We start from the raw sequence: 17,034 nt of genomic DNA on the forward strand, positions 1-17,034 counted from the left end.
ATAAAACTAAAAAAATTTTATGTAAAATCAATGAATTATTATTAATAGATTTAAATGAAATGTATATCATATATTAATATCTACAATTTTTTTTATTTATCATCATAATTTCATAATCTTATAAAGTTACAAAAATATGTTTAGCATTTCTGGTTATGTATATTAAATAAAGACAGATATTGAAATTTCTTAATTTCTTTTTTTTTTTTTCTGAAGATTTGGAAATCAAACAAATTAATGCCAATTTACACCCTAACTTTCTTTTTTTTTCCAATTTGGCTTTGAGTTTATCCTTTTGTACATTTGGGTTGCACTTTTCGGCTTGTGGATCAACTCCACGAATTTGGCCATTTGATGTTAGTGAGAATAAGTAGATAGACATGAACTCAATTTCACCCAATTTATTAGTAAACAAATCAATAGTTTATTCTCGACCATCAAACCAACAGTTTTCTTAAGAAATATTTTCATAAATAACTTCTAAAATTAAAATATAATTAAATATTACTCAAAAATATTTTAATATATTATATGAGACGTTGACTCATGTTGTAGAGCTGTACAGCTTGTTTAGATTTATCCACCTTTTTTTATCAAGTCAAATTATTTAATCATTTTATATTAAATTATTAATATTTATGATTTTATGAAAAAAGTAACTTATTTATAAAGAGGTAAATAAATAATCAATTTAAAACTCTTAATTATTTCTAGCTTAAAATTGATTTAATAATAATATTAATATATATTATTTTTTAGAATTAGAATCAGTATTTAGTTAGAAATGTAATTTATTAATCAATAAATTGAGAGAAAAAATTATAAAATAACTCATAAGCTTAGATACCATGTATGAAAAATAACTATACAAAATAAAAATTCTATGTGTCAAAAATTAAGCACACATATCAAAAAAAATTTCAAATCAGATAATAATACTAATTTTATATTAAAAATAACATATTAATTATATTTGACTAAAAAAATAATTTTCTAATTAGATAACACTTTTAATTCTAAAAAATAATATCTTAACTTATATTGTTAACATTATATTTAATTATAAATTTCTTAATCACACAATAAATTTTATTTTAAAAAATAGTAATATCAATTATTTTAATAGTATTAATTTATATAATATTAAAATTAATTAATAAAATATTTTAAAATAATTTTTATATTATTACATTAATAAAATTTTAAAAATAATTAGTTTGCTATTATTTTTTAAAATATTATAAATTAATATTAAATATTTAAAATTTTATTTAAATTATATCTATTAATTTAATTTTATATTTGTATTAAAATAATAATAACGGTCGTATAATGTATAAATAAACTATTAGTTTTAATATAATTTTAGTTGAATAAAGAATTACAGTCTTTATCCGGCCGCCAAGGCAATAAATTTGAGAATTTTTTGAATAAAGAATAAACAAAGCATGATAAATGATCGACTTTCTTAATTCCATTTGACTTGGGCATTAGAAACAAAGGCTAAATGAGGAACCTATTGATTAGGACTAATCCTAGATACTTGCTCCTAAAAAATAAATTAATACTTTCTATTTAAGCTGCACGAGCTAATAAAATCTTCTACTGGTGTATAGACAATTTTATACTTAAAATAATAATCGAAATATTTTAGATCTAATTTTATAAACACTTAGTTTATGTATAAAAATAATATTAAGATACTATTTAAATTATATATATATATTTTTTAAATTTAAAAAAGAAAAAAGGAAAAAGAAAAACTAAATCTCAAATATGATAAATTTGAACATCAAAACCTAGAAATATCAAACCCCTTTGGCATTGAAATGGCAAAAAATTATCTAAAATGGTTCCTTTTTAATGGTAAAATCTGGTTAGACATATGAAACCATTGAATAATATTGTTGGAGGGTACCTATTAGCATATTCTGAGCTCATTGCTATTATAATATGTCTGTTTAATCCTGTTTTTGGCCAATGGTATATTACTTGGTATTTTTAGATCTTTCATCTTAAATTAAATGGGCATTACTCTAATTGTATAATGAGCACATACAAATATTCTTGTAATAATATTATTTTTCTAGTAATGTTTAATTATTATTATTATCCTTTAACTTGGGTCTTGTCTAGCATTTGTATTTCCCTTTGTAATTATTGGATCCCTTTAACTATTATTTCCAGAGAGCATATGGTCCTGCAGAATATTGCTCCAATGAGTTTTGAACTTATTACATTTAATTTTTCCACTTTGTATTGTCCAAAATATTATACAAAGATTTCCTTGATAACCCACTGAGTCAAAACAAGTACTAGCCTTTTCTTGCTAAACCTAAGTTGGGTTCTTTCAACATCCTATCTCCTTTGAATATAAGATGTTTCTTTTCATTTTCTAATTAATTAATAAATGAAAATATTTATTATAAAATAGAGATCTTTTGCATAAATTAAAGCAAATAAATCTTAAATTAAATCATAGAGTAATTATTTCTTTGTATATCTTTCGCCACAAATATGATAAATTTACAGAATTATATATTATCATTACCCAAAAAAAAAAAAGTAAATTCCTATTATATCCTAACAAGCAAACAAGTTGGGATTAGGTACAATGGATAATACAAAAATAAATAAATAAATAAAGACTTCCAACCATTTCTTTTGAAATAAATGTAAGTTGGGATGTTCTTAGTATATGGACTTAGCCTAATCCTATTTATTATTCAATACGCCTTCCTTTTGTTGTGTTCCCTTGGTGCTTTCTTTGCTTGTGACTTGGATTAATTTAAATATCATAGGATAAGGCATTCTTTCTTCTGTTAAAAAAACAAACTTAAAGAAGACTCCTAGTGGTGGGGCTATTAGGTCCAACTTATCATAAAATTATAATAGACTTGAATCAGTTTTCAACTAATTGATTCACAAGCAAAAACTATTCATCACCTAAATTTTATGCTTGTTTTCTTTATAACATAATTATAAATCATAACATGAGTTCATATATGTGTTATCCCATTGATTTAAAATTAGTAATTTGAATTTTTAAATTCTGAGATGCTTAAATTAGTAACATGAAATGCTTATTTTACAATCAATACGGATATGAGCTCAGAACATTTAATTATATATATACTAATTTTTAAAATTTTAATTTCTTTTGATATGTATACTTAATTTTTGATATATATAATTATTATTTTGACATGTGTATTTACTTTTGACACATGAATTCAAGTTTATGTGTAATTTTATAATATTTTTATTAATTAATTGATTCATAACTTATATTTCTAATTAAATATTCAATCTAATCCTAAAAAATTACATAATAATTATATGTTAATATTATATTAACTAATAAATAATTTCTTAATTATATAATAATACTAATTCTAAAAAATAATATTTTAAATATTATATTTAATAATAAATTAATTTTTAATTATATAATAAATATTTAATTTTTAAAAATAATAATATCAATTACATTGATATATTAATTTATACAATATTAAAAATTAAGTAATAAATAATTTTTAAAATAAATTTTATATTATCGAATTAAAAAATTTAGGATATTTCAAAAATAGTTAGTTTATTATTATTTTTTAAAATTTTATAAATTAATATTAATATCAAAAAATTTATTAAATTATATTTATTAACTTAATTTTATAATTAAAATAATAACAACGGTCCAATACACAAATAAACTACTAGTCTTGATTAATCTTGATTATTATTTTCCTATCAAAATAAAAATATATATTTTGTATCGTCTTTATCTTAATTATGTTCCAATCTTATATTTATTTGGCTGCATATACCATTAAAAATCTTAAATTTTCTCAACTCTCCTTTCCTCTCTCTTTTCTTATATATTATAAATAAAAAGGAGTATTTTTTTGGCTATTTGGTTCTAAAAATTACCTTTAATCTTTTTTTTTTTATCTTTTTTATATAAATAAATGTTTATCCATATAAATTTAGGATTAAAAAGAGAAAGTAATTTATATATATATAAATTTTTGAGACTTAAATCTTTTTGACATGTATATTATATTTTGATACATAAAAGTTTATTTAGATATGCGTACTTATTTTGACACATAAAATTCAAGATTACGTGTAATTTTATAAATTTTTATTTTAATTTATTTACATTGCCAAATAAATAATTTTTCTAATTTTAGAAATATTATATTAATTATATTTTAATATTATATTTGATTAATAAATTATTTTCTTAATGAAATAATGATTCTAATTTAATAATAATATATTAACTAATACCTTAATTTTTTAATTAGATGGTGATTTTAATTCTAAAAAAATAATTTTTAAATGTTATATTTACTAATAAATAATTTTTATAATATCTTATAGTAATTTTTAATTCTAAGAATAGTAATATCAGTTATATTTATAGCATTAATTTATATAATACTAAAAGTTTTAATTATTAAATCTTTCTAAAATATATTTATATTAGTACGCTAATAAAATTTTAAAATATTAAAAATTTTAAAATAAAAATTAGAAGCATCTTATTTATTTTTATCTTTTAAAGCATAATGAATAAACATTAATATGAAATTTAAAATTATAAATTTAATTTTATAATTATATAATAATGACAACCGTGCAACTCACGGATAAGCGATTATTTTTATTTTAATCATAGTGGATGTTTGATCACCGTCGTTTGTGATGCTACTATTTTCAACATCTATTTATCACTTTGCTCATAATTATCATTGATAATTTTTATTTTATTTAGACTTTAATAAAACTAGTAATTTATCTGTAAATTGTATCACTATTATTTTTATTTTAGTTACAAAATTAAATCTATAAATAAAATTTTATAATATTCAATATTTTTTATAACTTCTTAAAAATATCAGCAAATTAAATATTTTTAAATATTTTTTAACCTTCTCTAATATTTTAAAATTTATTAATGTAATAATATAAAAATTAATTTGAAAATATATATTAATTATTTTTAGTATTATATAAATTAATACTATAAATATAATTAATATTACTATTTTAAGATTAGTAATTACTATGTAATTAAAAAATAATCTATTAGTAAATATAGTATTAAGAATGTAATTTAAGAAAATTATTTTATAGAATTAAAATCATTATCTAGATAAAAAATTAATTAGTTAGTAATTATAATATTAAATTATAATTAACATTCTTCTTAAAATTAGAATTATTATTTATTTAGAAATGTCACTTGTTAATTAATAAATTAATAGAGAAAATTATAAAATTACATATAAGATTTGAATTATTTATATAAAAAATAAATACACATATCAAAATAAAAAATTTATGTGTCAAAATTTAAATACACATATCGAAAAAAATTCTATACATTAGAAAATTTTATATCTTTAAATATATTATATAGGTTTTTTATGAATATAATTGATTTTTCTTCAAGGAAGCAATAAAAAGATCGAATTCAATTTTATAGTAATTGACTATTTTAGAGATACAGACAATTTAATATAACCACCGAATATCTATTCATGAATTAGGTTGACAATTAATACAAAAAAACTTGCTTTTTTTCAAGAAATTTATATAATTTATTTTCATTGTGAATTTTTAATCAAGATTCTAATTAATATTAGTTATTAAATTATCTTTTTTAAGAATATATTGAAATATTTTATGAAAACTGACTGCCAAATAAAAGAACACTTTTATCAATCAAATATAAATCTTAGTTAGTCTCTCAATTCCATATACCTGAGAATATTATTTCTCTGGAGAAAGGCAGCTGAGGAAGACTTGGTAAGGAAGGTCAAGGTACCCATGACAACTCTTCTAATGGTGGAATTATGAAATGACTTCTCTTCCTACACATATCTAATAATCTCCAAATAAATCCAACATTATTAATTTCTTTTCTTTGAGAAGCTTATTATTATTATTAAATAGGTGCAAAATTGTCCATATATATTTCCTAAAAATCATATGTTCATATTGTTGAGAGATGGGGCTTATAAAGATAAAAATATTATATTAATATATATATTCATAATTATCTATTTTAAATTTGTAATTAGTTAATTTATAATTATTGATATCATTATTATTATTTGGTGGAAACATAAAATGACTTCCTTCCTACACATATCCAAAAAATCTCCAAATAGTCCAACTGCATGCTAATTTCTTTTTCTTATTTTTTTATTTTCTTTGATCCATATCTATTTCCTAAAAATCATATATTCATATTGTTGAGAGATGGACCTTATAAAGATAAGCATAATATATAAATTATATTATATATTTATTATTAGTTAATTTATAATTATTATTGGTTCACCATTGCGAAATTTCTTCGTCATTTATATTCCAGAAAAAAGAAAATATAGGTATACCTGTCCTCCTCTTCCTTTTGCAAGAGCGACACAAGGGCGGCTCAACAGCCTATGTCGCTCAACGCAATGTTTAATCTGTGGCCTATAATTATTCTTTTTTATATTTTAAGATGTAAAAATACTAATTATTTTTTTATATTTAAATTTATTGTTGTCTTTTGATACAACAAAAAGAAAAAGTTAAATTGGCAGATAAATGTAATAATCTAGGCTAACATTTATAAAGTAATTTTTTTTAATTATAATATAGCTATATTATTTAGTGTTTTTTGTGATATAGTTGAATATAAATAAAAAAATTATTAATTTAAATTTTAAAAATTTTATTTGCTAAAGCTATTTATACATTGAAAAAATGATTTATTTTTTTTGTAAAATCTAATATCTCAAACTGTTTTTATTTCGCGTTTATAATACTTTTATAATTATTAATTCTAAAGATAAATATAAACCATCAATTTAAATGAGGTGAGAGAAAAAAGAAGATTTAATTTTAGTGGAAAGGAAAAATAGAAATTCGATTTTGAGATTTTTCACTCAAATTTTATAAAGCTTGTTCACTAAGCTAAATACCTAAACCCCACTAGACATACTTATAATGATATTAAATATAATATATGTCTAAATTAGGAGTAGTTATAGTTTGGTTTGAGTCATAAACTAGACCAGTACACATGACAAAAAATACCGTCCCACTACTAGTGACAGGATAGATGTAGATTCAAAAAATTAATTAATTTTTTATAAAATAATATAAATCCGTTCAAATTTAAAATTATAAATTAATATAGACTAATTCTAAGACTAGAACTTTGTAAGCATTTTCATGAACTAGAACTGGAACTTAATATCGAATTAATTTAAAATAGAAATAAATAAAATTCAAAAATCTCAAATCTCTTGAATTTGAAATAATTAAATCCAAAATGCTTCCAAATTTCAAAATAATTTTATCTGCAGTTAATCTGATCTATCAGGTTGTCATCTTTAGAGTTTATTTTTTAAAAAAATCCAATAATTGTAAAGGAAAAAAAAAAAAAAGCTAAAAAGATAAAAGAGTTGATTATCCATTTGATTACAAGAGGAAATAGAGAGCTTTAATTGAAAACAATTTGCCCCTATTCTTCAATTTCTGTGTTACAAAAGTAATTGGCGTGAGAATATTTCCAATTTCTGTCATTGCTGTAAATTACGTTTCAAACATTTGCAAAATAGGAAGAAGAATTTTGCAAGTTTAGAGATTAAAAGGCATGCTTTATGGGGATGTGATGTTCTGAATTAGACAGCATAATTAATATATAATATGATATGGAGTGGCAGAAATGAATTTGAATAAGGGACCAACAAATCTTGTCTGTGAATTGCAACTTCAAAAGAGACAGCTAAAACATAAGAATAATTCCATTAAATGGACTTTCTTCAATTCCTCAACTGGTTTGGCAATGTCTATGACAAAAAAACGTTTCTTGACATCCCAATTCTAAGGACCCCATTTTCCTTCATAACATTTAGTGTATGTCCAAAATACTAATATATCTTCAAGTTCCTATCTTAAAAAAAAAAAAAAAAAAAAAAATTAATAATTAAAAAAATAGAACTATAGATAGAAAAAAGATTATATTTTTAAAACAGAGAGAGGACCATCTTCTATTCTTAATTTTTTTTAATTGAAATAAAATTGTAAAGTTTGTAAGCTATAAAATCTGATAATATTTTGAAAAAGGATACTCTATGGTTTAATAGTTTATTAAATCGGTCCATCATCTAATATATAAATAATCTTAAGGGTTGAATTGCAAATAGATAATAGATAATCCAAGTCTAATCTGAAACAAATTGGTGGTGGAACCCTTAATCCAACTCAGTCCACGTTGGCTTCTTGAATTCCCAATAATATCATCTTTTGTTTTGTTTTTGTTTTCGTTTTTGTTTTTTTTTTCCTAAGGCAAATGGGTCCTGATTTCCCAGTTGAACTTTGGAAAATTCTATCTAAAATTAAAAGCGCAGAGTCCACACGCAAAGGCAATTTAAACATCCAGAGAGATTCTTCCTTGAGCCTTCACGTATCAAAATTATAATCTAATCCATTAATGTTCAACACAAAAGTAATGAAAAAAAAAAAACAAAAAGAAAAGGAAAGGACAGGAAATTAATGGTCAAATTGTAAGCTTCAATGACTTTGATTATATATATATGAGTTGGCATAATGGTATTGGGTGATATAAGATTAGGGCATTGAGCAGTAGCCCACCATATTTTATAAATAAAAAATGACTTGTGCCCACCAAGGGATTTTCTCAAATTATGGATAAAGAGTTAAGAAAAGGAAACAGCAATTTGTACAAATTTGAAAGGATCTATTTATTTTAGCCACCAAACATTTACATTTCTTAACAGAATTCTACTTTGTTAATAAACTCTCATTAGAAATTGTCATTTTTTATCGTTTTAACTACTTTTATCACCTAAATTTTTAATTTAACGTCACAGATCCTTTAATTTTATTTTCTAACAATATTTAAATATCTATATATAAATATATTGAATGAAGTCATACTTTAAAAAATATTTAAATATCATAAAGATAAGCTGAGATATGTATTAAATTATATTGAACAATTATATTCAAATGTATATTTTATCTTAAATAAATGAAGTAATTGAAAAAGTTATGTAAGATTGACTAAGACTCCATATAATTATTTGGATAAAAAAATGAAAACCCATTTAGCTAGTATCATTAACATGATGTTTTTTTTTTTTTTTTGGGTTTTCTTGTTAGCTTATCAGAAACCATTATCAAGATATCGGCAGTAACTTTGTTGAGTTCAAATTATAAATTTTGTTGGTTAGTATGTAATAAATTGAAGTATAGATTATATTTGCAATTGAATAATAATCAAGTTTTGCTCTATATATAATCATGTAACATTTTTAATTTCCCCTCTTTTTTTTTCCCTAAGCAACATTGCTGCATTTTTTAAACAATGATTTATAGTATCATATGCCAATCCTATATATTTTACCAAATTTCACTTTTTTAATTTTATTTTTGACTTTAATTAGATTTGAATCATGACACACACTCTTAAACAACCTCACATTTTATTTTTTTCCTTGCAGTTATTAACCCTTATTGTTTTAGAACACACTAAAATGTCGATTCTAATTTATTCTAATTTTTACCTACTTGATGTAATATATATTATTTTTATAAAATTATTTCAGAACAATCTCAAAATATTAAAGATAATTTAATAAAAATATTATTAAAATTACTCTTTATAAAAAAGAAAGTGAGTAAGTAAATATTTTATTTCACTTTTTATTTTCTTTCTTTTTCTACATAGATATTCCTCACATTCAGTATTTAAGTATGGTCCCCCCTCCAGAGGAGGCCCTAGAAGTGTATTAATTGTTTGAGCTAATTAAGCCATTGAGAAACATGTGGCAATTACCAATTAAGGCATGTGATTTTATTGCATTGTCAGCTGCCTAAATTATTTTGGCCCCAATCTAATGAAATATTTACTTATAGGGAGGGACCACCAACCTGGCTTCGGCTACTTTTAAGGTGCCAATTGGGTCTCAGTTTGTAGATCCATCTTCTCCAATTGTAAGATATAATCTTCCCATTTATAAAAGAAAAGAAAAACCCTCTTTGTTTACGCTAAATGGTTACCGGTCAAAATTTTTTAAATACTGTCGGTCAATTGTATCATTCGTAAATAGAATTAATTTATATTAAAAATATAATAATAATATTAATTAATTATTATATTTATATTAATTATAAATGGTTAATAATAATAATAATAAATAATTAATAGTTTATAAATAATATCATATTATATTATATCATTGTTAATAGAATGAATTTATTTAAAAAAAAACATCATAGGAAAGCTCTTAGACTTTCTGAGACGAGCATCAACTATTTTTTCTTCATACATTATTTATCCACTCAAACAAATAAGATAAAAATACTTAAAAAATAGTAGCTGTTAATTCTCATGATTTTATGCACCTGAAACAAATGACAATGGTTCCAGTTAAAAGGGGTCAATTTGGCACTCATAATGTGGATTAGATCTTTAGTTATAGTTATTTGTGTAAACCTAGTTGGCTTTGAATTTTTTAAATATTTTTTTAATATATGTGTGTAAATCCTGTGATAATTTAAGGTTTCGTTAGTTATTCTAGATGCTTTTTTAATTTAGAAAATATGAAAAAGACAAAGATTAAGATCTAAAATCATATTTAATTCACGATACATATAAAAAATAGAATAGCTATTTCAAAAAACTAATTATTCCTTACTTAATTCGGTTCACAGTTTTAGTATACGGAATATCAATTCTACTACTTTTATGGAATATCTATTCCACAAAAAATCAAAAAATATGTATTATTTTACTTGGAGAATTAAATATTTCTACTCTTACCTTCTCAAAAATTATAAAGCTTCTCTTCCTATAAAAATGAAAAGCACTTCTTTCCACTCCTTTCGACTATCGGCTGCTACTATTTGTCGTCAATTTTTTGCTCTCTTTACTCCTTTCGACTGGCTATTGTTGATCATTAACTTTTTGATCTCCTCACTTCTCTCAACTGTCGAGTAAGTATTATTAATTGTCTACTTCACAGGCTCAACAATGATCAAAACAGCTATAAGTTAATTCAAATTTTTTGATCGTTTTTATTAGGCTGATGCGTTAATCTTCTTGTTTGATTGTTTATCGTTTTATTATGTTGATGACTTGATTTAGTTTTATTTGATTTTATTGTAGGACTTAAGGCAGTAAAATCCAGCCAAACTCAATTGAGTTTGAACTAAGCTTTTCTGGTGCTGGTTAAGTCCATACTGTACATAAATATATATTCTATATGAGTGCCACATGCCTATTACTCAAGAACACATCACTAATGGAACTTGATGCACCTTTGCTTGCACAATATTGCATAACTAAGAAAACCACATTACCTCCTGCATCACTTTAATCAAACCACATTAGTATCAGGAATTTGTGCTACAGTTGTCACTGTTACTGTTTGATGCTGCTATATAATGGAATGATTACTGTTATTATCACTTTAGTATTCATTAATTTTGTATTTACTTTAATTAGGAAAATAATCATCATAATGAAGGAGTTACTTTAGTTAGGAAGATGATTTATTTTAGTTATTTTAAGGATGTAAAATGATTTTCTTGAAATGAAAGAGTTACAGTCCAGGGCTAGAGGCCCAATTCCAAATTAGAAAGGAAAGGAGAAGGAGATATTATTATTATTATCTCAGGACTCTTAACATATAGTATTTAGTTTCAATCCATAAAATTTATATATTTTAAATAAAATAAAAATCAATTTAATATTTTATATTATTAAATTTATATAAAATTAATTATAACTAAATAAAATTTTAATTAAATAAATAAAATTTTCAAATAAATTCTACATTAATCAATTAATACAGATACTAAAATATCTATTTCAATTTTATTATTTATTTTTTTTATATTTTTTTCTAAATAAAATAACTTTTTTTTTATAAATTTTAACTAAACAGTGCATTCTATTTTTCAACCTCAATTTTCATTTTTAAATTTTTTAAAAAGTAAATGAATTTACATTTTTCTAAAAGCAAGTATAGAAAAAATTAAAAAATTAATATATGCATGAAATAAATAAAAATTCCAAACCTGTTTTTTCAACTGCGATCCAGACAGACCTAAGAGTTTAGGGTTAAAAGCTAGAAAATTTAAGTTACCAAGAGATCGCGGGCTGCAAAATGATTGATTTCAATGATTGGAGGACACAAGTTAATCCAGAAAGAGCAGATAGGGTTCACCCAATAATTTCTCCAATTTAAATCTGATAATGAAGTAGTCACCGAACAGCATTATGAACAGGTCAATTTTAATTGGATGAGAAGACGGAACAGAGAAAATGTAGCCATATTTGTGATCTGAGAAAAACAATTAACAGAAACCATTACATGGGTTGATTCTGAAAGAATATTTCAGCAAAAAGAATTTGCAACTTCACAATTTTTTGTCTGTAGCCGGACTGTATTTACCGCAGAAAAAAATGCACAATGGCAGACCAGTATCCAGCCAACTGAGATGGTCAAAAGAAAATAAAGCAATTAGTCATGTTTAGTATGTACTCAAACATCCCGCAAAGCTGAAAACAGAACAAGACCGTTAATTCTCATGCATGAAGCATTTATTAAGTACAGCACTGAAGGAATGGTTAGCTTCACCTGATCCAAAATACTTTTCCCAGTCTGACCTTCGATGACTAAGCCTGCTGTGAGACCAATCATTGCCCATGCACCATTTATCGCTTCTATTTGGCGTCGTCTCTAATATAAAGTCATTATTTCCAAGACATTATTTTAGTCAGCATTGTTGTTCATATGTACAAACTTCAGCATTGCATAATTAAATGATAATATGCTGATACTTCTTTACCACAGAAAAGAATTTCATAGGAGAGGCCTAAAAATATCATCTCAATATGGCGGACTGGATATTCAAGTTCTACAACAACTCTTGTATTTATCCTATCCTATCTCACTTTAACTTTACTAGATATCTATTCAGTACCCTTCTCCATCATTTTTCTTCTTTTGGCAGGGCTGAAAGGGGACAACGTTTGGAAATGAGCGAAAGAACATAGTGACAGTGATTTAGAAAAAAGAAAACAGAACCGATGGATTACACTTTTTTTTTGTTTTTGAGAACCAAAAGAAAAGGGGATCTAGAAGAAGAGTAGAATGTGCGAGTAGATATCCTAACAAAGGAGCCCAAATCCTAAATAACAATGCCAAGATAAAAATTCAAAGTACGAGAGGAATTTATGCGTTAGCTCTAACTTCTAATGTTGAGAAAATTTCAGCGATTAGTTATCAGCAACTTTATGATATCAAATATGCTACAATGAATATCCTAGAATTGGAATTTTGTGCACCTTGAATTTCTCTTTAGCCTGAATTTCCTTCATCTGTTTAGCAGCTAATCTCTTAGCTTCTAATGGATCAACCATGATTACCTCTTTTTGAAAATCTCTTTTCCCTGACACCTCCTGCATAACACATCCAAAAAACCAAGAAATAATAAACAGCTATTTCATCAAATGAATATGTATTGCATTAAGAATGCTCACATATGACACTTGATCACTTATACATGAAGTCCAAATAACATCATGTGAATACATAAAACATAACAATAGTAAGTGACGAGCATACAGTATGAATCTCTCAATCTTGCTGCCTAAATGAAGATTCCCAAGCTACAGGCTTAAAATTCTATTAATAATTTGACCAATGCAACTGCTAAAGAAGTGATAGCTACACCAAATGCAATATTGCATTAAAGGATGCTGGCATAACTAAATTATGGTTGCTCACTGAGGCAAAAATACAGAAATTAAAATATAAAACCCCTTCAGATCACCATTACTTATCACCTTAACTTATCCACAAAGAGAGAGGGAGAGAGAGTACAAATAACATCTATTTCCTTCAAGTGATACACTCATGTAAAAGATTATAGTCAGCAAAATGCTATTTACATACCAAAAGTACGACTGCTTTATTATATTCTCTTATAGAAATGGGCATTCTAGCCGCCACAGCATGCAAGAATCAGATGACGCCCAATATTATGGTCAATATTTAAATGACAAACTGCTTCTGATGATGGCCGAAAATATCTAGACATATGCATAATTGAATCATATAGAAGAAAAATCTTGAAACCAGGTGACCTTTCAGCTATCTGACATAAATTATAGCAGTTTTTACCATCTGTTGTTCAGTGAAAGTAATATCTACTTGTACTGAATAGAAGATAGAGGGAGAAAACAGTAACTGGGTCTTGGTTGGCAACAAGCATCCCTCAAAAAGAAAAGCTCTTAGAACCAACCACCAAATCCATCAAGAAGCACCAAGTATACAAGATTTTAGAAGAATGTCTTTGCAAATAGGTAACTAGTATAAAATTTTCTTTTCTAATATGAGAGGGAATAACATAGTATAAAATACTGGGAATGGTTACTGAAATGATTTCAGAAAACCCATAGGATTTAGCAAAGAGGGGTATTGAAGAATCAGAGAGGACAGCAGTGTGAGCTTTAAAAATGAATGGCTAAGAATATGGCTTAGAACTCCGTCCCTGAAGCCCTTAAGACATGTGTCATTACATTGAATGCTAGTTATCTATTTCTGGTCTTGGAGTCAAATTTGTTAAGAAATGTCAGATAAACAGTTGGGGTCAATTAAACACTTCTTTGCTGGTTATTCTGGTCAGAATTGGAGGAAGATTTAGAGGCATACTTTCAGTATGAGATAGTTTTTATATTACGTCCCTTAGAAATATTTCCAGTACACATTCTTGTTTTAATTATTGTTTGGTTTGGATTTGTTATTGCAACAAATGCAAAATAATGTTACAAGAACAGGAAAAAAATGTTTAATATGAGCGGAAACTTATTCTCCCTGTAACATCTACTATCAGACCATAGGTAAAATATTCTTGTTCACAAATCCTAACCCCGATAGACTAAATGGTGTTCACTCTCTGTCAGAAAATGCACCTCTCATTAATACTGCTACTCACATGCACAAACTACAGGCTGAGTTACATTTTTATAGTCGGTTAAGGCTCCAAAGTTCACAAGGTAAATATAATCTTTCTTAACTATGAAGCTTAACAAAACTCCTGGAAAAAAAATTGCTTTATCTGGACCATAATGAACATCTGCACCCTAAAATCACCTTATTCTTATGTTTGGTTGAAATGAATTCTATAAAATTTTATGGAAATTATTTGTAAATCTAACATTTATGTGTTTGGTTGAAATAAAGGTTTGTTTAGATTTCTACACAATTAAATTTGTGGAATTGGTTATAACTATAAGAAATTCTAACACAATTTCCAAATGGATTCCATATTAGTAAGTCAATATATTTCATAAGGCCAAAATACCGCTTTTAACTTTAACATTGAATTCTATTTACTCTCTCACATCCTCTCTCTTTATAAACACAATATTCATCTAGTAAAATAACGGGATTCTTTAATAACAGGGAAATTCAAAATGCTTGGGATTTTATTTGAAATGAATTCTATAGTTATTATTTAACAAATCAAATATGAAAATTCATTTGCAAATAAATTCTAAACATAATGCATTTTTAAATGAAACAGATCCTTAATAGATTTCAACCAAACATAGTGTAAGAGAAATCAAGGCACTTCAACATTATTACTTGTACTCTCATCCACTCTTGTGAAAGTCCACTACAAACATGTAATACAAACAAACAATAAGAATGCTAAAGTGAAAAGGATTAAAAACATAAAAGAAAACCAAACAAACTTTCTTGCATTATTCAAATTAAGCAATTTCAAATTTATTTCATTAACAAATTACGCATCATCATGAGCAATTCAAGCAATATCAATTGAGCAATTCAAGCTAAATCACTTGAGAGTTTAGAAAAATAAAATTATTGAGGTCTTTTGTACTACCACTAGGCACACATTTGACTAAATCACTTATCACATACCTACAAAAACCTTTGATTATAATCAAACCAAATAAATTGGCATAACACATGAAGAGGCCTTGAATTGATGCATACATTAGGATTTGCCAATATTCTGAAAGCTTGACTCTTGGTTCTACTGCTGCTATCTTTGTCCCTTCTAAACCCCCACCTGAAAATAAATATCACTTTCAGATTGTTAGACTACAAAGGCTACTTCTTTCATAAAATTTATGTTCTTTTATAAAATTTATGCTTTTGAATCATTCTAGCGATACCCAGAGGAAGAAATATGTTCAATTCCATAGTCTAATCCAAAAAGTAAAAGCAATACTCTCAAGGAAAGCCTATTTTCATTTCTCAGCAACAAAACAAAGGTACCAGGCAAATGGAGAAGTGGGTAGTGAGATTGAAAGCTGGAACTTACTTGACGACATGTGCAGAGCGCTGAAGGATGTGAGAGTGAAATGGGTATTGAGAGGAGAGAAGGAGATTTCCATTGATGGACAGTGGAGAAGTAGTGGACACCATCTACACAATTCTAGCTTATGTCAAAGTTATTGCTTTGGTACCTATCTTGATGTGTGCCAGTCGTTACTATTTTCTTTTTATTTCTTATTTCTTTTTTATTAGTGGCAACTAGTGAGATCTAAAGGTCGTTTTGGCCCCTCAACTTGATTTCAATGGTTAATTTATCTAGATTCTGACTTTTTAGCTCATTTATCTACCAACTTGAGAAAAGTAGGCAATTCACTCCAACCTCTTACAAAATAAAAAAAATTGAGTTTTACACATCATGCAAAGTAAGTGATCAAAAAATTTAATTAATAAGTAAAGTTTAATCTTATTTCTGAATTTCATATTAAATATCAAATTTAATAAATAATTTATAGAATAAAATATTTATTTTAATGACCTAATAATCATAAAATTAAACAAAAGATAATTAAATTATAGTTTGAATTGAAAATTTAATTAAGTAATAAAAATAAACTCATTCAAAATAGAATTTTTGTAAACTATAATGTTTTTTAATTTTAAAAATATTTAATCTTAATTT

General features: G+C 24.9%; 1 protein-coding gene across 1 annotated transcript; it reads right to left on the reverse strand.

Moving 5' to 3' along the window:
• Nucleotides 1-12,237: 12,237 nt before the first annotated feature.
• On the reverse strand, nt 12,238-16,585 carry LOC8259350. The gene is made up of 6 exons (XM_025160002.2): nt 16,402-16,585; nt 16,071-16,146; nt 13,391-13,504; nt 12,681-12,782; nt 12,495-12,535; nt 12,238-12,383 (listed from the first exon to the last, which is right to left on the reverse strand). The coding sequence occupies exons 1-6, from the start codon at nt 16,503-16,505 to the stop codon at nt 12,335-12,337; spliced, it is 486 nt and encodes a 161-aa protein (XP_025015770.1). The 5' UTR covers nt 16,506-16,585; the 3' UTR covers nt 12,238-12,334.
• Between the last annotated feature and the right edge of the window lie 449 nt (nt 16,586-17,034).

The sequence above is a fragment of the Ricinus communis genome, chromosome 3 (assembly GCF_019578655.1).
Source record: "Ricinus communis isolate WT05 ecotype wild-type chromosome 3, ASM1957865v1, whole genome shotgun sequence".
In the NCBI taxonomy this organism is placed as follows: Eukaryota; Viridiplantae; Streptophyta; class Magnoliopsida; order Malpighiales; family Euphorbiaceae; genus Ricinus; species Ricinus communis.

Coding starts and splice junctions, on each gene's coding strand:
- LOC8259350 (XM_025160002.2), bottom strand. CDS start 16,505: ATGGTGTCCACTACTTCTCCACTGTCCATCAATGGAAATCTCCTTCTC. Junction 16,147..16,401: donor CGCTCTGCACATGTCGTCAA/GTAAGTTCCAGC, acceptor ATTTATTTTCAG/GTGGGGGTTTAGAAGGGACA. Junction 12,384..12,494: donor ATTGTGCATTTTTTTCTGCG/GTAAATACAGTC, acceptor TGTTTTTCTCAG/ATCACAAATATGGCTACATT.